A 20,572-nucleotide genomic window follows, 5' to 3' on the forward strand; every position below is an offset into this window, starting at 1 on the left:
TTCATAAACTATACCGGATTCATATATTATCCTATAGAAAGGTATGCCAATGAATCCTATTTTATTCAATATCCAACCGAATTATATTCCATTTACTTGCATTTGATAAGCCAAAACCATAACCCATTATAATCGGATGCGTATATGGTTTTGTTTTTTTGCAACCGAATCCAACAAATATCCAAATTTGATGGATATCCAAATCCGTTTACATGTTAAATAGCAGATCTGGTATGAAATTTTCACCATCCGAATCTAAATCTGAATTCGAATCCGTTTAGCCAACATCCGACTGATCGAGCATGGTATTGGCCACTTCCATTCCAAATTTCTAATCATTTAGATCCATACTAGGTAGGGGAGTCAATCGGTTTGGTTCTGAAGGTAGAACCAAACCCGATTTGAGATTATGGTTCTGGGTCCGGACTCAGGTCCAATCGGACTCACCATAAGAGAAACCATACCCGGATCCTATAAGGATTACATGAACCAGACCGGACCATGCCCGGTAAAATAATATTTTTTTATCCTTTTTACATTGAAAATTTGTGGATCTTAGTAGAACTCAGGCCCGGGTTTGATAAGAAATTTCACAAACCAAACCCGGATCCATATATTAATCGGACCCTGGCCTTCTTATTTATCAACAAACCCTGACCCTACAAGGTTTGGTATTGGTCGGATCCGGTTCAAACCCGACCCATTGACACCTGAATTCTTAGTCGGGCGGGCCTCCTTCTTTCATACCAAACCCGGATCTTATCGAATCAGTTACGGTTCTGGATCGAATCATATCCGACCCGCTGACACCCATATCCAGAGGATATTCCCTCACGGGCGTCTAACCCCTTTTGCGTTTGAGGGCGACTCTCCCTCTCTTCTACGCTCACAGATAGAGAAGGCCCCCGGGCCTCCCCAGTCGAACTCTGCGACCCTACCAGCGTAACGGTGCGCTCTCTTCTCTTCTTTATCTCCCTTTTCTCCTCCTCTTTTATCTTCCCCTGTCCTTCGTATCTCGTTTGCGTTTCATTGAAGTTGAAGAAACCCTCTCTTTCTCCAAGCACCGCCCTCCTTTCATCTCCCCTCTTCTTATTTGCTTTTGGACATCTCAAGTTATTCTTTTATATGATTTCTGGGTTTTTTTGCTCAAGTTTCTGACTGTAAATAGGAAAAAGAGGGGAAACCCAACATGGGTTCTGTGTTCCCCGCCGAGAAATGTTATGGAGGGCTACTCTTGCCCATGTCTCCTTCTATTGGGTACCAGAGTTCTTCTAATTTTGGTTATTCTCATGGTCATGGACATGGTACTAGTAGGGTTCAATTTTGTAGCGTTGCTTCGAAGCCTAGTTCGAGCAATGGCTGTTCCCTGAGAGTTCGCGCGAATTCGAGGTCATTTCGCCTTAAAATTTCGACGTATAGTGAGAAGGGTCGTGCGAGAAACCGTAGAAAGGATAAGAGGGATTTGGTAGATGCGATTCTGAAGCCGGAGGTGCTCGGTGGCAATGGAGTAGCTAGGTGGGAAGAGCAGCAATACTCTTCGAATGGTAAATTTTTGAATGGTTCGAAGAATCCGAATGAGATGTTGCATAATGGTAGTGTTTCGGCGGGTTCTTGGAGCGGTTTGGACGATTCAGAGTCGAATGAGATTCTTCGGCGCCTCGTTAGGAATGGTGAATTGGTGGAGGCATTGAGTTTTCTGGAGAATATGGCTGGTAATGGGGAGATACCGGATATCATTCCTTGCACGAGTTTGATTCGAGGGTTTTGTAAGATGGGGCAGACTAAGAAAGCCACTAAAGTAATGGAGATCATCGAAAGTTCGGGAGCTGTTCCGGATGTTATAACATACAACATTTTGATTAGTGGGTACTGCAAATCTGGTGAGGTGGAAAATGCTTTGAAGGTCCTGGATCGAATGAGTTGCGCCCCGGATGTCGTCACCTATAATACGATCCTGAGGAGCTTATGCGATCGGGGAAGACTGAAGCAGGCGATGGAAGTTCTTGATCATATGTCGCAGAAGGAGTGCTTTCCTGATGTCATTACATACACAATTCTGATTGAAGCTACCTGCAAAGAGAGCGGAGTCGAGCAAGCGATGAAGCTCTTGGATGAGATGAGAAGCAGGGGATGCAAACCTGATGTTGTGACTTACAATGTGCTCATCAATGGGATCTGCAAAGAAGGCCAGCTGAATGAAGCAATCAAATTTCTCAATAACATGGGATCATATGGATGTCATCCTAATGTAATAACTCACAATATCATTCTCCGCAGTCTGTGTAGCACCGGTCGATGGATGGATGCAGAGAAGTTGTTAGCTGATATGGTTGAGAAGGGGTGTGGTCCTAGTGTTGTGACCTTCAACATTTTGATCAATTTCTTGTGTAGGAAAGGTCTACTTGGACGTGCTATAAACATTTTGGAGAGGATGCCAGAGTATGGGTGCACTCCCAATTCTCTAAGCTACAATCCATTGCTTCATGGATTCTGCAAGGAGAAGAAGATGGAGCGAGCGATAGAGTACTTGGATATAATGGTGAGTAGAGGTTGTTATCCTGACATAGTTACTTATAACACTTTGTTGACTGCGCTGTGCAAGAATGGGAAAGTTGATGTTGCCGTCGATTTTCTTCGTGAATTGGGGAGTAAAGGTTGTTCACCTGTGCTGATCACTTACAATACTGTTATTGATGGGCTTGCAAAGATTGGAGATACTAAGCAAGCCTTAGAACTTCTGGAAGAGATGTTAGCAAAGGGTCTTCATCCTGATGTTATTACTTACTCGTCGCTAGTGGCTGGACTTTGCCGCGAAGGTAAGGTAAACGAAGCAATCAAGTTTTTCAGTGAGATGGAAGATGGAGACATAAAACCGAATGCTATTACATACAATTCTCTCATTCTGGGGCTGTGCAAGGCTCACAAAACCGCTAGTGCTATTGATGTCCTTGCTTATATGGTTTCTAAGGGGTGTATACCGACTGAAGCAACTTATACCATCCTGATTGAAGGTCTTGCTCATGAGGGTGAAGCCAAAGAAGCATTGAAATTATTGAATGAGTTGTGCACTAGAGGTGTTGTTAAGAGAAGTACAGTGCAGCATGCAGCAGTTCAAATGTAGGTTTGTTAGGCTTGTTTCTTGAGGGTAAATACAAGTATTGAACTTGTACAATTTTGTGGGTGTAGCCTTTTGCTGTTACGAGGGTTGTTTATTCATGTTTTCATCTTATTCCTTGACATTACTTCCAAAATTTTGAGTACTCTGTTGTAATTATTTTCCCCTTGTGAGGTATCATCACTTGTTATGCGAGAAGAAGCAGGTACCCTTGCATCTGTAGAATTTGGGTTGCATGACTGGGAGACTGGACCAGTGGAATTTGGGTTCTGCTTGTTTGTTAGTTTCTAGAGTTTTTCATCCCTAAGTTGCTGAATATTTAGAACTTTCTTGTGAGCTGATTCCAATAGATTATCAGATCTTACAGATGCACCTTTAATCAAATTCTTAAGCAAGCTTGAATTCCTGTACTGTGTTATATTTGATGGTGGTATCTACTTTCTTATGTGTTTGGTAATATGTGCAACGAATGCCAGTCCAATTAGTCCCAGTTCTTTTTAGCTTCGGAAGATGTTGCAATACCTATAGCAGTTGGAAAACCCAAATTGCCCAAATTTTCTTGTTGTGATCAACCTTGCTGACTGAAGGCACAGTACGCATTCATAACGATGTAGTTGGTTAACTGACTGTAGTTAGTTTGGATAAGATCTTTGATTGACTGTTTGAAGGTAAAGTAACATACGATCTTGCTTCAAAATTTTGCAATCAATTAGATTGGACTTATGTCACCATGATTAGTTTCCTATTTAAATATCCCCATTTTCTTCTTTCAATTACACTAAATTAGAAGCTAGATGTCTGTTTGTTGTTATCATCAGTGATTTGGTCTCTAAATCTGTACTAGTCAACATTAATTTTTTGACAAAGCAGAAATGCTTCCTAAGATTTGCACCTTTGTCTAGCAGGAAAGCGTTGTAAAATATTAACACTTTTTTTCACATGTTTAAAGGTCTTTTCAATCTCATGGTTAGCTACGGAATTCCGTTAACTTTTTTGTTTTTATAGGCAATCTGGGGTTAGGATGCCCCCACCGGTTATACAAGGTACCATTGGGTTTTGAACTTGCAACTTCCCACGCAAGCTGACGTGCACTAACAGCTCTATAGTTAACTTGCTTAACTATAGTCGACCTAAGGGGTTTGGCGTAATATGGAGCCCAGACCGTTTGAAGAGCAGTCTAGGTTCAAATCCCATGAGCTTCATCCCTTGCATAAGCCGAAGCTTGGCGACTCCCTGGGGTCGAGGGGTAAGCCCTTATGCTGACATGGACAGAGACCGTAAGTATGGCAGTCTGAGCCAGCACAGCTAGGTCTCTGCCCCCTGGAGCAGTTTATCTGAGTAAAAAAAAAAACTAAAAACTAAAAAAAAAAACTTGCTTTACTATCGAGTTGTCTGTACTTTCTTTATTATCATTCACGATTCTATGGACATGAATAACTGCAAATGCAATTCAAAGAATAAAATAGTACTTCCCACTTATCATTCCCTTCTCTTTTCTAGTATTACTTGTTTGTGTTTGAGAGGGCTCTCATTCATTGCTTTAGCTGAAACAAGGTTGGTTTTATAACAAAGGAAGGTTTTGTGGGCAAAAATAATAAATCCGCTGCAATGTTTGATGGCGTCAGAAAAGAAAGGGAATAGGTTGCCTGGCTGTCTGGTCATTTGAAAATAAGTTGCTCTGTTTTGCTGCTGCCACCTGTAAAGTTTGTGTTACTTTTCCAGAAGTCGCTCAAGTTCTTCCATAATTCCCCCGTCTGTCCCCATTTCGTCGCTTGGCAGAACCATAATATTTACATCCACTCTCAGGACATTTTGAGGAATCAGCATGTCACATACTCTTACAAACAAAGGAATGAATCTCTTTTTCTATGAAGGGGACAACATTTTTCTAAGGGCGTCTTTGGAAGTGAGAAAATAGTAAGAAAAGTGAAAGTAAAAGAAAATTAATACAGCTTTTCCAACCATTCCAAACCAGAGAATTTTTCAAAAAAAGTTTTTCTAAAAATATAATTTTTGATTGAAATCTCTCTCTCTCTCTCTCTCTCTCTCTCTCTTGCGGCTCGATCCTCGTTGAGGGCGTCAACAGTTTCTCGCCGGATTCCAACATTCGCAACTCCTTGTCGTTGGAAATCTTTCATTCGTCACTTGCCAAAATCCGATGATTTTTGCCACCGCCGGCACATGAGCCTCAAGAAGTTGTGCTCCCTCATGAGGACCACAGCATCGTGAAGGCATTCGTCATCTGCATCTCAACCTGAGATTGGTGGCAGTCGGTGGACATCTTGTCACGATGGTGGGTATGACGGGCGGGGCGTCCTGCCGGCCAAGGTGGTTGACCTTGTTTTGGCTGCGGAGGTGGCAAATTGGAAGCTCTGTGCCGAGAGAAAGGCAACACCGTCCTTGATGCCCTCGGCTAGCTTGAGACCATGGACATGTATGATAGACCCACGTGTTCGACCCACCTCTCTCTCTATACCAACAAGCAATAATTTTTCATTTGAAAAAGTTATCATATCAAAACTTATCATAAGCAAACTTTTCTCTTTCTATAAGAATTTTTCTAGCCTTCAAACTAGAGGTGTCAAAGGGTTGGGTTTGGTACGAACCTAGGTGGAACCAGACTTGGACCCGATTTTTGGGTATGGTATCGGGTTCAGACTTGGGTCTAACTGGTTCCACTATAAGAGCAATCATACCCTGCCCCGATAAGAACTACATGAACCAGACCCAGACCATACCCAATAAAATAATATTTTTATCATTTTTACATTTAAAAAATTGTGGGTCTTAATTGAGAATTTCACAAACTATACCCGAATCCATGTATTAATCGAACCTTTGAGTCTTCTTATTTATCACCATACCTGGACCTTGTAGGGTTTGGACCGAGTGGGGTCCGAGTAAACCCAACCCGTTGACAGCCCTCCTTCACACGTGCCCTAAATGAAGCTCTTGCAGCAACTTTTGAAAATATTCAAATGTTTAATCTCCTAAACACTTAGATTCATCCAACCACTTAAGCCTTTTTATATTTAAATGTTGAAATTCATGATTTCCACATCTTTCACGTCATTAACTGCTTCTGTATGGATTGTTTTATCACTGGCTCCTTGTTCATTTCCTATGTATTTATATCGGATATTTTCTTTAAAGAGAATTCAAGTTTGCATATGACGTTTTTTTTTTTTAATAAGTGTGGAAAACCACCTCATTCACCGGTGTAAAAACCCCAAGTCCCCCTTGCCCCCACTAGGGAGTACGCCCAGCTTTCGCCTCACCTCTGGGTTGTCAGCTAAAGATGAAGGGTGACCAGGTGCAGCGGCACACTCAAAGGGTGCGATGTGATTGCACCTGATCTGCCCTAAGTAGCAGGAGCTCATTTTTATCTTTTTTTTTTCGGAAAAGTCCGAGAGAACATGGAATCAACCATCCTCCCATGGAGGGAAGATTAAACAAAGAAATTATGGGGCCTAGTGGGAATTCTCAAATTCCTGCGATGCACACTTAAGAATTGCTTTCATCACAAAAATATCAGCATATAATCATTAGTAACATAAAAAATATAAGTAAAATATACAAATATAGTAAAAATATGCAATAATGTCACTATATATTGAAAATGTGAATCCTAATCACCTTATTTCTTCATTTTGATCTCCCCCCCCCAATCCATGGAGCGCATACGGCATTCTGATTCCCCACAATATCAAATCTTATTGTAGGTACAACGAGATTATTTTAGTAATGAAGGAATCAAAATCTTATAACAATTAAATTGAATTCCTGCTTATTCCTTTTCTAAAAAAACTTTTGGTTTCTAAGTGTCAAAAAATGAGATTGTACAAAGGTTGACTTAAAAGTCTTTAAGTGTTGTCAGAATTTTCACCACTTGTGAATCTCCTGCAATATTATTGTGAGATTTCAAAATCTTGGCGATATTTGTCAGAATCCTGCAATTGCTTAATTTGTGCAATGTAGTCAGGAATCACTAGAAATATGAGAACTAATGTATGAGCCCTGATTTTTATGAATTTTTTGTTCTTTTCTCTTAGATCTAACCGTCTACATGCTTGGTTTTATAAGAATCCGTTCTTGAATCATCCGGTTTTGATGCATAAATGAGTTTTTTTTTAAGGCTTTAAAATCAATGGCTCACAATCTTAATAAATATTCAATCAGTCAAAAATCACATTTTTTCATCGAAAATACATGATCCAATAGTTGATTCCTAGCAAATTCACCATGCCAAGCACGTGCACATGGTTGTATTTGCAAAAAAAATGTTAGAAATGCCTATATTTTCAGTTCTCTGTGTATCTGACCTATATCGGAAAAAGATACGTTTCACTCCTTAATTGGCTATTTTTTAATAAATATAAAAAATACTTAAAATTAATTTTAGAGCTGTATATGGGTCAGATCATAACCGGGTCATTGTCAACCCTAACCCGAGCCTCAGATTCGTGTTGGAGTAGTTAGCGGGTAAAACATGAAAGAGCCACTAGCCGACCAAATGACTTCCACAAATTCCCAAATTGTTTGTGTCTAGGTCTGTCTATGGATCGGGATTGTATTGGGTACCAACCCAATCCAAACCTGAATTTCTGGGCATCCGCATAAAGAACACCCACATGATTATTATTCGGGTCGACCCCAACCTGACCCTAGTAATGTGTGGGCTGGGTTTGGTTTATGAGTTTCGGCAGATATCTGACCCAACCCAGCTTGACCTGAGTGTTTTATATGTACTTGGTGAATGTAAGCTCCTGAAATTACATGGATCCAGGTTTGTGATTTCATTTTCTTGATCCGGTAAAACTTCAACCTAGCAACTAGTTATTTCAGCGGGTTTGGGTACACCCTGATGGGTCAGATACCAGACCCGTTGACAGCCCAAGTGTCATTGAATTAGATATCTGACCACTTGTCTCATATCCGAACCTGAGCCCAGTCAGGTTTGAAAATGTATCCTCAAACCTGAACATTTTCTTTTGTGCCTTTTTTTATTTTAAGCCATTCATTCTTTATTTTGATCTTCTTATGTTGAGCCAAACTCAAGATTTAGAATCCAGAAGAATGTACATCTGCCTCAAGGGGGGTTGGCGTAGTGGGGTAAGGCCTTGGCTGCTAGACGGGCAGTCAAGGTTCGATTCCCATGGGCATCGCCAATCTGCCCAAGCCAATGGGTAGCGTAGGCTCTGGGGTCCTAGCCTCGGAGTTTTACGCTGTCGGCACAACCGTAGGTATGGCAGGCTGAGCTAGCACGACTAGGTCTCCTTGCCGGCTGTGGTTTCTTTGGGTTATAAAAAAAGAAAGATGAACGTACATCTGAGTCCGGATCATTGATCCAAAAAAAAAAACAGCATAATAGTCGTACATTTTCGCTGACCCCAATTGTTTTGGGATGAAGGCGTAGTTGTTGTTGTTGTATAATAGTAGTACATTTTATTCTGCCCATGTATCAATGAGTGCTGTCAAGGGGTTGGGTATCCGACCAACAGGGTTTACCCAAACCTTCCTAAATACCTATTTGTTGAGTTTAGGTTCAGTTTTGGGTTTTCTTGGATCAAGAAAATGGAATTCCATTCTAGTTTCATATAATTTAAAGAGCTTATATTCACTAAAAATACATATAAAGTACTTGCGCAAGCCAGGTTGGAAGAGATATCGAGTAAAAATCATAACCCAAACCCAACATGCATATTACTCCGGTTGGGTTCAAGTTGACCCAAATAATACTCATGTTTGGGCCGGGTTGAGTCTGATACAAACCCGACCAGTTGAGATCCCTAATACTAATGCAACCATTCTTTTACGAGAAATTCTATGTGGACTCCTTGAGGGTCCGATTTGAGTGTGCCTCTGCACCTGGTTGCCCTCCATCTGCTTTTGGGCCCCACAACTCACATGCTGTCAGCTAAAAAAAAGGCACCGGGTTCTGCAAAGTGTGCCATGTGATGGCACCTGATCCTATCTCGATTTTCACTGACCGCTAATGGCATATGCCACATGAAGCACCTTTATCGGCGGAACCGATTCTACCGGTTGTACCGTTGAAGTATGCTTCCATAGAAAAAAAACAAAAAACAAAAAACAAAAACGAATACTCTATCTCAATCATTTTTTTGTGCTCCTTAATTATTAAAATGGAAGTTATGAGTTTCCAACTTTCAATTAACACTTCTCTAGTGTTGTATACCGTTCGGATTCAGATCAGATGTGGCCAAATATCATATTCAACTAATAGGATGTTGCCTAAATGGATTTGAATTCAGATGGTGAAAATCTCATACCAAATTCACTTTTTTACATGTAAGGGGATTCGGTAGCAAAAAACCAATATCATATATCTGCATCTTATTATAATCGGATATAGTTTTGGCTTACCAAATTTGACTAAACAAAGCTTTTATTCTGAGTCAGATATAGGATAAAATCTGATCCATTGCTCTCTCTCTCTCATTCCTACATGGCAACAAAAATGGATCCTATTAGTCAGAAATCTATATGCTAAAAGTGGATCAAACAAAGAAATTGAGAACAACATTTTTCCATGTAAACAATAAATTGGATCGAATTTGGTATGAATCCAAATGTAGATCTAACATAAAGTTCAATCTGAATGTAAGAGAATAATCTTACTGAAACAGTCCAATTGGATTCAAATTGGAGTATCAATGGGTCGGGTTTGGTTCGGACCCAGGTGGAACCAGACTTGGATCAGATTTTTGGGTATGATATCGGGTCTGGAACCGGTTCTAATCGGGTCCACTATAAGAAAAACCATACCCGGGCCCAATAAGAACTACATGAAACAAACCCGAACCATACTCCGATAAAACTATATTTTTTATCATTTTTACATTGAAAATTTGTGGGTCTTAATCAAAAAGGGTTGGCTCTGGGTCTGGCATAAAATTTCACGTATTAATTGGACCTTCGTGTTCAGACCCGCGTCTTAAGCAGGTCTTCTTATTTATCACCATACCTGAACCCTATAGGGTTTGGTTAGGGTCGGGTCCGGGTAAACCTATTCCCGTTGACACCCCTAGATTAAATCCTTTTTCATCAGGTCTCATTAGGATTCAAGCTCATATTCAAAACCATTGCAGAAAACTTCAAATTTGTTTATGGATCAACCATGATCAGCATTTTAATATCTGAACTGGATGGATCCAGAAACAGGATACACTTTCCTAACCATGAGAGAGAGGGGGAGAGAGCGAGACATGTGAATGGAAACTCTTGACTCCTATTTAATAATTATGGAAGGAGCTTTAAATGTTAAAAGCGTGTGTGCGCGCGCACACACACACACACACACACACAGAGAGAGAGAGAGAGAGAGAGAGAGAGAGAGAGAGAGAGAGAGAGTCTGGTGTCGTGTCCATTTGGTCTTTTCAAATGCTCAACTATAGAAACTGTTTTGGCCGATAGAGATGCTCCATGTGGCAGGATATATTTAAGGTATGTTTGCAATAATGACCTTTGATTCTTGTGATTATAAATCAATTACAGTACTTTCTCAAAGTTAGTAAAACATGAAAAAGTAAAAATTGTGATTGTGATTGCAGCTGTGATTGTTTTTTGGTTGAACATTGTGACTTGTGACCAACAATTACAGCTTCTAAAACAATCATGTGTTTAATGGCCAGCAAAAGTCTAAGGTTGTGAGTATCATTTCTTCATTTGTGGATGAGGATTCATGTCCAAAACTCCAAATGTTCAAGTGGTAAGATATTTGTGGATTCAACCGAGATGTGTAGTCGTTCCTGCGCCCACTGCAACGAACAAAAACGTCACTGAATGTCATAAATAGTAAAATATATTTTCCATATTTTTTCTGCTTAAAACAAATACAGGCATGCAACAAACAAAAACGTCACTAAATATCATATATAATAGAATATATTTTCCATTTTTTTGTGCTTAAAAAGAATACAGGCATGCAACAAACAAAAACGTCACTGAATGTCATATATAGTAGAATATTTTTTTCATAAATACAGGCATGCAATACAGCAGAATGTAAATTATGTTCTCTACCTCAAAAAAAAAAAATACAGGCTATCATTTTTATCTAATTAGTGTAGACCCCATTCCTGACAAGGAAATATAGCCAAGCCACCATCATTCAATTCACCCAAGATTCCCTTTTAAGAGTTGGAATGTGCCAATGTGGACCAACTTGCCAGCCTTCAGCCCTCCAATCTCCCACTGTCCCCACTCTTCCACACCCTCTTTATCCTGCCCCGATGCTATTGGTTCACAAAAAGAATAAAAAAACATTCTGGCCTTAGGGACAGAGAATACCATGGAGGACCAACCTTCACCTCATGGAGAAGAAGGCTTGATCAAGTTCACCTCATGTTGGGGGCGCATAAGAGGGAGGCTCAGAAGGTTGTGCAGGCTCACCAGGGTGCTGAGGAGCAGGAGGTCCATAGCAAAGCCTGGTAGTTTCAGGTATGATCCTTTGAGCTACTCTCAAAATTTTGATGAGGGGTGTTGGGAGGATGAAATGGAGCACCAGTGCCGTGGATACATGGCTAGATTTGCCCTTCCTATCACAAAACCAGCAGAAGATAGATAAACAAGCAGAAACGGTGGTTTAGAGCTATGTGAGTGGTCACCAAACCAGCTGCATGAGGTGAGGATGGCTTTCACTGTTAGCAGTGTTGAAGAAATTGAGTATGAAGATTAATGGTTTTGGGGGTTTGAAGAGTTGGGTGTAAGTGGTATTTCTATTTTGTGGATTGTTATAATGGAAGCGAGAGCGAGAGAGAGAGAGAGAGAGAGAGAGAGAGAGAGAGAGAGAGAGAGAGAGAGAGAGAGAGGCTAATTCTACTCTGGCTGTAAAAAAAATTATTGCTTTCAATTATGATATAGATAAATGGCAATCGATCACTCACCTTTTGTACATTTTCATTTGATTCTTTTATCGCATTCTTTTGAAGAAAATGCCATTAAAAGATTCAATATTGTAATTGTGGGACTGTTCTGCTTGTTTTATCTAAGCCATGGACAGAGAAAAGAATGTAAATTAATTGCATTTTTTTGTTAGCTATCTAAGGCTATGTATCTGTGCCTGAGCCTCACAAAGAAGTGACCAATTAATTATTTCAGGAACTCCCTATTATACCAATGATAGCATTCGCCAACTTGATCATGATTCATTTTATGACAAGTTTAGGACACTAGCAGACCGTAGAGAACGACATCATTTGTATTGAGCTGTTATGCTCAGTGGAAATAAGGGTACCATGGATGAAAAATCAAAAGCAATTGCCTGCCGGGATCTAGGCATTATAATGCAATTAACAGTTCTTAATAATCTGTGGACAATTCTTAATAATATGTACATAATTTTTTTAACTTCTTGGTCATATGATTGGTCCATTTGCAGCTGCTCTTTCTTTCTATCTTGACTGTGTATCCATCTTAGAGATTATCAAATTCTCTCACCGTAGCGAGCTTATTCAGAAGGTTGTTTAGAAAAATGTCATCTTGATAGTGGCACATCCTTGACACCCACCCAGGTCATCCAAGTAGTAGGGGAGAAGGTGCTGGCCCTTTCATCCCAAGTTCGACTTTCACCAGGTGTGGGTGTGACTTTCACTGGCAGGTTCCGCAAGGGTGTTGGAGCCTGCTTGGGTGTCAGTGACCCCACTCGGAGATGACATAATGCTGGTCACTTTCACATATAATATTTGGTCATTAGCCTTGGTTTGGGAGCCTTGCGTTGGGATAGAAACATTCTTTTCATGTATTGCTGAATTGTGGTGTTGAGGATGGAGTTGCTAAAAACATCTTGTGAATGGTGATGAATTGTGGTGTTGGGGTTGGTTAACTCCATCCTCATCACAGTGCTTTTACAGTATTAGCAACACTATTGCTCTCAAACAGCAGAGGGTGTTGGGTGAACTCACAATTAATAATTGTTCATTAGTAAATCATTCTTAATAAAACTGGATAAATGATCAGGGAATATTTTTTTCCCGGTGGTTGATGACCACACAGTGAATGCCACCAATAATTGAACCCGTGTTACGATTGCCCTACATGGTATGACAAACGTAAAAGGGTTCTTTTGCGAGTGAAATATCTGGATATTTTCTCAAAAAGAAATATCTGGATATTCCTTGACTTGTTACTGATAGGTGAAGCCCTTTGAGCTAGGGCCAGAGACAGATGATGAAACCATGTCAAGTACATCAATAAATGTATTGATAATTTACATGTGGGCACCTCTTTATTTTTTTTTGGATAACAAGGAGATACCAGCTTTATGGTTCAAATATCTCGTTACGGGCCGAAAGGTCTCACATTGACTGTGGCTCTATTTTCCTGTTTGGGATGTAAAACTCCACGAGTATACTATGTATATCCCCCCTGCCCATTGAGAGTTTTTCCTGTTGGTTTCTACCTTGCAGCAAGGGATGCACACCATGAGTATCGAACTCGCAGCGCCCTTCAACTTGAACATCTGAAGTCGACTCATAGCCACATGTGTGGCGCCCTTATGCTAACATATGTGCACTCAAGTATGGCAAATTCACATTTAGTGACCACAATTTTCAAGTATTCACGTAAGACTATTGAGATACTTTTATATCACCCAACCCTAGTTAACTCTTTAAAATGACATCTTTAACCTTTGAATGTCACTTTTGTAGCTTCTCATTGTCGTAGTTATAAACTTTTTTTTATAGGCAAACTGGGGTTAGGCAGACCCCCACCGGTTGTACAACCATACCATTGGGATTTGAACTTGCAACATCCCAACACAAGGTGACATGCACTCACTGCTCCTACCAGACAATCGGAATCCCCGTTGGTAGTTGTGTAGTTATAAACATTTTTTTTTACTTAGAGAAACCGTCCCATGCACAGAGACCTACCCGTAGCTCAACCTGCCGTACTTACGGTCGTTGTCCTGTCAATATAAAACTCTGAAGGCTTACCCTTGAAACCCAGGGAGTCATCAAGCTTCGGCTTACGCAGGAGTTGACGCCCATGGGATTTGAACCTAAACTGCCTGTCAAACGGCCTAGCCCCCCCCCATCCCACTACGCCAAACCCCTTGGGTCTTGTTGTAGTTATAAACTTACAATAGGGTAGATTACTGTTTTTTCAAGTTAAAAGCAGCATAGACGGTTGGGCAATTTCCAAAAGGTGTAGCTGCTGGTGGTGGAAGCTGTCCATGTGGCGGATCACACGTATTGTATATAACCCTATATACAATATGTTCCATCACCACTCTACAATCTACATCTCACTTTATGGAGGTGTGTGAGGTTCCCACTCTAACATACCTAACGGTTTCCTTGAAAGATGTGTGGTGGGGATTGAATAAAACCGACGATCCATTGTATACAATATGGCCCTTACTGCTCTCAAACATAGCAGGTTTCTTTCCACATCTTCAACTACCTTCATTCTTTGGGAATGCATTGCTAAACGTTAACTCGGCGCCAATATGTAAGTTACGTACCTTAAATGTATATTTAAAACTAAAAACACACGATTTTTTCACAATAAATCACCGTTAACAACATAAGTATCATGTTTAAAATGCAATGTCTATGTTCTTATGAAAAAATCACTATATTTTGAAAATATCATGAAAATTACTGTTTAAAACTTTCCGGTAATTTCTTGCGATTTTTTCCCAAATATAGTGATATTTTCATGATTTTTTTTGTAAATATCGCGATATTTGTCCACAGTAATGCATGCTCTAGAAGATGCTCTATAGTATTCTCAAAAGAAAAAAAAATGTCTTATAAATCCACTAATTACATATTTTTAAGTTAAATAATAGACAACTGGACGTCTGAATCATAACAGTGGTTTCTCCTCGTTATATAAAAAAAGGAAAACTAAACATTGAATAGCTGTCATTTGTCCTAATACCTATTTTCTTTTGATATGCATAATTGGTAGTTGAATGTATGGTTCATATTGCTACCAAACAGGGGAAAAAGAAAAACGATACAAGCGTTGAATTATTGTTAGCCAGTATGTTATTGGACTTTTGTCCATTGCTTTTCTAAGACTTGCCTGCACTAATTGCAGGGAGAGCCCACAAAGCCATTGTTGACCAAGGCCAATAAGTTTCCCTGATCAGCTTTCCGCATAAAGTTCGCTATGACTGTGATTTTGCACTGAGTACTCAACATGTATGATGTTTTTCATGGTTGGACTTTCCCTTTCTTGATAACTGGATCCTAGAATGGGTCAATTATAGGTGGGTCCTACTCCAGGTCCAACTTCCAAAAAGTGCCCACAAGAGGGTCTGGTTACGTATAGCCCGTGAGTTGAATTGATTCTAACAAGTAAGTTTACCATTTACAGCGAAATGTGTTGCAATAACATTTACATGATTATTGTTACATCTTGGTCTTAAGTGTTTTCTCTAGATCCAGATCCGGATGCAAACAAAAAAAGGTATACTCGGTGCAGTTTTCACATGGATCAGATATGGGCTGGATCATGCCAGATCCAAATCTGAATTTGAATTATCCTCAGTAGATCTGCATCTGAATCCAATTCTCAAACATATCCAATCAGGTAGGTTAAATCCAGGTCCGAAATACATGTGACAAAACTGGATATGGTAAAAGGTATTAGCTCTTTACATCTAAAAATGCAATTGGATTGGATTTTGATCCAAATCCATATTAGATCCGACCTAAAAGACCCATCTGAAATTTGATTTGAATCAATAAATAATTAACGAGTAAGAATTTCTGAATCCGGTATTAATTCACACTCGGGTCTTATTTTAAGGATTTGATTTTGGAAATGATATGCCGGATTCAGATCGAATATCCGACCATATCCAATCCATTTACAACCTTTTGGAAGAAGCAGATGCACTCAAGATTTGAAGCCCCAACTTCTCACTGACAGTTGGAGCTGAAGGATTCAGAATCGTGGTGTGCGCAGTGAAGGCGAGCTCTAGGTGATAAAGTAGAAGGAAAATAGGGTTGAGATTGACGGTCTGCTTTATGAGAGATCCTTTGATGGAATTATCGAGCTCTGTGTCATCCTGCACAGGTAAGGGTTGTAATACTTATCCTCCCCTAGGTAGCTGTTACCAAGCCATAACCATTTCATTGGATTCTCAAACATGTTGGGAATCCAATGTGATGTGGGGCCCACCACTATCATAGTGGTTCATAACTTAATAGCCCACTATGTAAATGAATTATTGAATTTTTTGCCCCACAAATCTGGATCATTGGATATAATTACCTAGATCCATTACCTAGATTCAACATATGGGGTTTCATGTATAAGACCCATTAGCCATACTAGATCTATACAAGGATCCAATATCTCCCACTTGACCATATGGAGCGAACACCCACATTATATCATAACCGGTGCATTATGTATCACACTCATAACTATATAACATTATGAGGTTTTACATACGCTAGTTAAATTTCTCCTTCATGATATATCCTTATCATGAGGCTTTTCACAAACTAGGTTATTTTTTCATCATGTCATAAATTTTATCATAACCTAATGTGTAATAGTTTATTTCAAGTATTCACCATTTACTGCATACTGAGTCATGCAATCCATAGTTTTAAAGAAAAAGTGACTATATTATAATGTAGGTCTCGTATAGTTATAGGGTTTTTGCGGCTCTTCCATGACCATACCATAAGCATGCACATTAGTAGAGTACTATATAATTTATTAATTCAAAAATCTATAATTTGCCAAACATAGCAAATACTTTCACTTTTCAAACTTTTACTATAGTTTATACCCCCACTATTCATGTGCACTATCACATTTTGATCACCACTTGATTATTTTAGATCAGTATATCCAGATCCAAATAGTCATAAATGTGATTGACTAACACTATGTTGTATTTTATGCATAAGTTTTTAAAGCATGAAAATATCCCTTTATACAAGCATACTATAGAGAGAATTATCTATAATGATTATTTATCATTATATATAAATAAATATCCTCACATGCACGTGTAAAATTATAATTCAGCTCACACTATTCCAATGCCTTGCATTTAAGCAATATTTGTATTAAGCCATGACATTATGAGGTTTTACATACATTAGTTGAACTTTTTTTTTCATGATATATCACCATCATGCGGATATTCACAGACTAGTTTAATTTTTCATCATGAAGTAAAGCATAAATCTCATATTCAAATCCAATTTGAATATGTACTAGATCCATATCCAATGAAAGTTATGCTATTACCATTTGAATATGCCAAACATGACAAGCCAATTTCAAGGCTTTAATCAAACCACAAGCTTGTGAACATATAAGTTTAGATCCATTATCGGATCCACTTAAAGAAAATATATTTGTATGAGTCCATATCCAAAACCGACTTGAGATGTTATCTATCAAGTCCAACATGATCCATATTAAAATGGATCTCCATACAATCTTAAATAAAATCACATGATTTGACCATAACCCAAATCCATATCCATAACCATATATTTTAAATGCAAATAGATCCACGTTACACATCCATCATTCTACTTATCTAAATCTATCCAGGTCAAATAAAGACCCATACAAAATATATTATTAGGTCAAATATATGCATTGTTACTATCCATATCTACCATAAACTCTGAATCAAATATGAATCTATGTCTCATATCCAGGCATTATACTTTCCTAGATCCATCATAAAACCTGAATCAAATCTAGATCCATATCCTATATTCGAGCATCCAGAATCAATACTAGATTCATTCAATAATAGAACCTAATTAAAAAACTATTCAAAAATTATACATGTATCTGATCATAATTGGGTTCATATCATTATATGAGCTTTGAGTAAAACAATTTTAAACTAGATTTACATCCAATCAATTTGATATATCCAAATTCATATAGGTTCAACCAAATTCAAAATATTTTACTGGATCAAATTAAGGTCTATGTCACCTTATTAGATCCAAACATCAGATCTAATACCGATTAGATCCAATCTTGATCCAAACATCATATTTAATAGATCTTACAATTAAACTTGATCTATATAAAAAATTTGATCAATACAAACCATACTGGATCCAGATATTAACATAAATAAAATATTAATGTATATATTAAAAAAATATATGCAAACACAATATTTCAGGATTCAAAAAATTATATATGCATGCTAAAAAAATTCTCTCCCATACCAGGGTAGAGAACCAAAGCAAATTATAATTGAGTGTAAAAAGAATTTTACTGGATCCAACCAGGTGTATAAAATAATACCTATACCGAATTGATCCAAACCTGGATAAAGTTCTGTGAAGTATTCCGCTAATCAGAAGCATTTTTTTGCAAAATCAAAAAAATTAGAAATAGTTCTAGGTAAAATCAACAATCAAGAACTCTAAAACCTAATATCAAGAAATTTTGAGTTAAATAAAAAAAACTTAGGAGGCTTTCTGAAATTTTTAGAAAGTCCAAGAATTGTTCTGAACAAAATAAAAATTGTAGCTTTGTTTCAGATAATATCCATAGAGAGGGCCTCTTTCTGAAATTGCAAAAAAATAGTGGCCCTTCGGTTTTTTTTTGTTTTACCCTCTTTCGTAAAAGAGAGACCCTTAGGGTTTTCCCCTTTTACGAAAGGGGGAAACCAAAGGAACTGAAGAGGGGGCACGACCATCATTGCCCTCGATGCCGCCTTCCTCATGAGATACAGCAACCACCACTGTGGGTTTTGGTGAAATCGTCGTCATGGTTTTCGGCAACAGTCCGGTGGAGAAAGGTCTTCCACCTCCCATTCTCCACCGGCTACTTGGTTAGATTTGTGATTCACTTCTATTTCTGCTAGATGAGCAAGCTTGGTGGCAAAGTTGCCATCGATTGCCCTAACCAGATCCTTGAGCCTTGTCCTTGATGTACTTTCGCCCGAAGGATAGGCCGCAACTGAGGGAAACCTGGGCATCGATGATGCCATGGCCGTCGTAGAACCCGTTCTCCTTCTTGTAGAAGTGCATTGACCCATCCTTCTCCTTGGAGCAGCCAGCAATACGACCCATGAGCTCAGAGAACGCCTCGATGAGGGTCCTGCCATGAGAGAGGTAGATCACCACTTGGCCATTGTAGAGGTGACACAACCCTCATATCAGCTTGGCCTTGTAGAGTGAGTCAGAGGTGATCTCCATCCGGCACATCATCGCCATGTCCCGAAAGAACCGCATGAGCTCCACCGGCGTCATCTCCACCGACCGCGACAACAACTCGATCTTGTACTCCGTGAACGAAATGCTCGTCTTGATCATCAACATTGTTGATTCATCGATGGAGAACCACCAACGATGGGAGAAGGAGGTCAGGTAATTGAGGCACCAGAGCAGCTCGTGGCACCTCGGCGAGTAGACAGTGACACCTAGGATTCGTCCGATCATGTCGAAGGACTCCTGAAAGGTGAGGTTGCTGGTGAGGTGCCAGAGCATCCTCTGTAGCTGCCAGATCTCGTGGATAGCCCTCTGCATCATCAACTGACACCAGAACAGAGGAATATCCTCTACCCTTTTTTGCCGTTGGTGAGGGTGGGTGTCCCTTTACTGAGAGTCGGAACCACCCAGGAATATGGCTATGACCAGTAGGGCATCCTCAAGATTCCCTATCAACGGGGGTTTCCCTTCACTCCTTGTGACCACTGATTCCTTTGTTTCTCATCGGTGCTCTGATAAAAAACAGAGAGCCTCACAACTCCTTACACAAACAAATTTTTATTTTTTTATTATTTTTTATAGCTGTTTTTTCTGACAGTAGGGACAACGCTGGGATCCTCCTATAGCCTCCTTACTAGACAGACCATTAGTTGCTATCACTGCTGTTTTTTTCGATAATGGCCTCCTGCCTGCAACCGCCTCCCTGCGATCAGCGTCCTCGAGTGGCAATAAGTGTCGAGTATATGGTGCACACCTGTAACCTGGACGCACGAGTGAGCAGCATGGTCTTCAGCCATTGATGGTGATTTGGTTTAAGGGGGGGACACCTGCTGGTCGTCGGGGTGCAAGAGGCACCAGGTTATTCGGTAGGGTGCAACCCTGTCCGTCCGACTGGCTGAAAAAGGAGGCCCACCATGGTGGGTCGCAACCGTCCAGCAGAGACACAAAAGAGCATAGGGGAGCAGGGGTGGTCGACGTCGGTGAGATAAGCAGGCTGGCCTGCCGGGTATAATATCAAAGGAAGAGGTGGGAGAAACCACCGTGGGAGCTTTTCGGTGACCACTGCAGTTGCCATTTTTCGACAGCAAGGCCTTGGTTGTTGGACCTATCCGGTACAAAAGATACCTGCACACCAAAAATTGAGCTCTTATACTAATGAAGGATTTAGAATTGTGGTGTGCGCAGTGAAGGCAAGCTCTAGATGATAGAGTAGAAGGAAAATAGGGCAAAGATTGACAACCTGATTTAGGAGATATTTTCT

At 39.7% G+C, this 20,572-nt stretch overlaps 1 protein-coding gene across 1 annotated transcript; it reads left to right on the forward strand.

The window, feature by feature from the left end:
- Positions 1–861: 861 nt before the first annotated feature.
- LOC149847707 (uncharacterized) lies at positions 862–3,308 on the forward strand. Its single transcript, XM_090009322.1, has one exon. The coding sequence runs from the start codon at positions 1,190–1,192 to the stop codon at positions 3,119–3,121; it is 1,932 nt and encodes a 643-aa protein (XP_089865448.1). The 5' UTR covers positions 862–1,189; the 3' UTR covers positions 3,122–3,308.
- Positions 3,309–20,572: the final 17,264 nt, after the last annotated feature.

The sequence above is a fragment of the Nuphar pumila genome, chromosome 1, assembly GCF_984573655.1.
Source record: "Nuphar pumila chromosome 1, dmNupPumi1.hap1.1, whole genome shotgun sequence".
Lineage (NCBI taxonomy): Eukaryota > Viridiplantae > Streptophyta > Magnoliopsida > Nymphaeales > Nymphaeaceae > Nuphar > Nuphar pumila.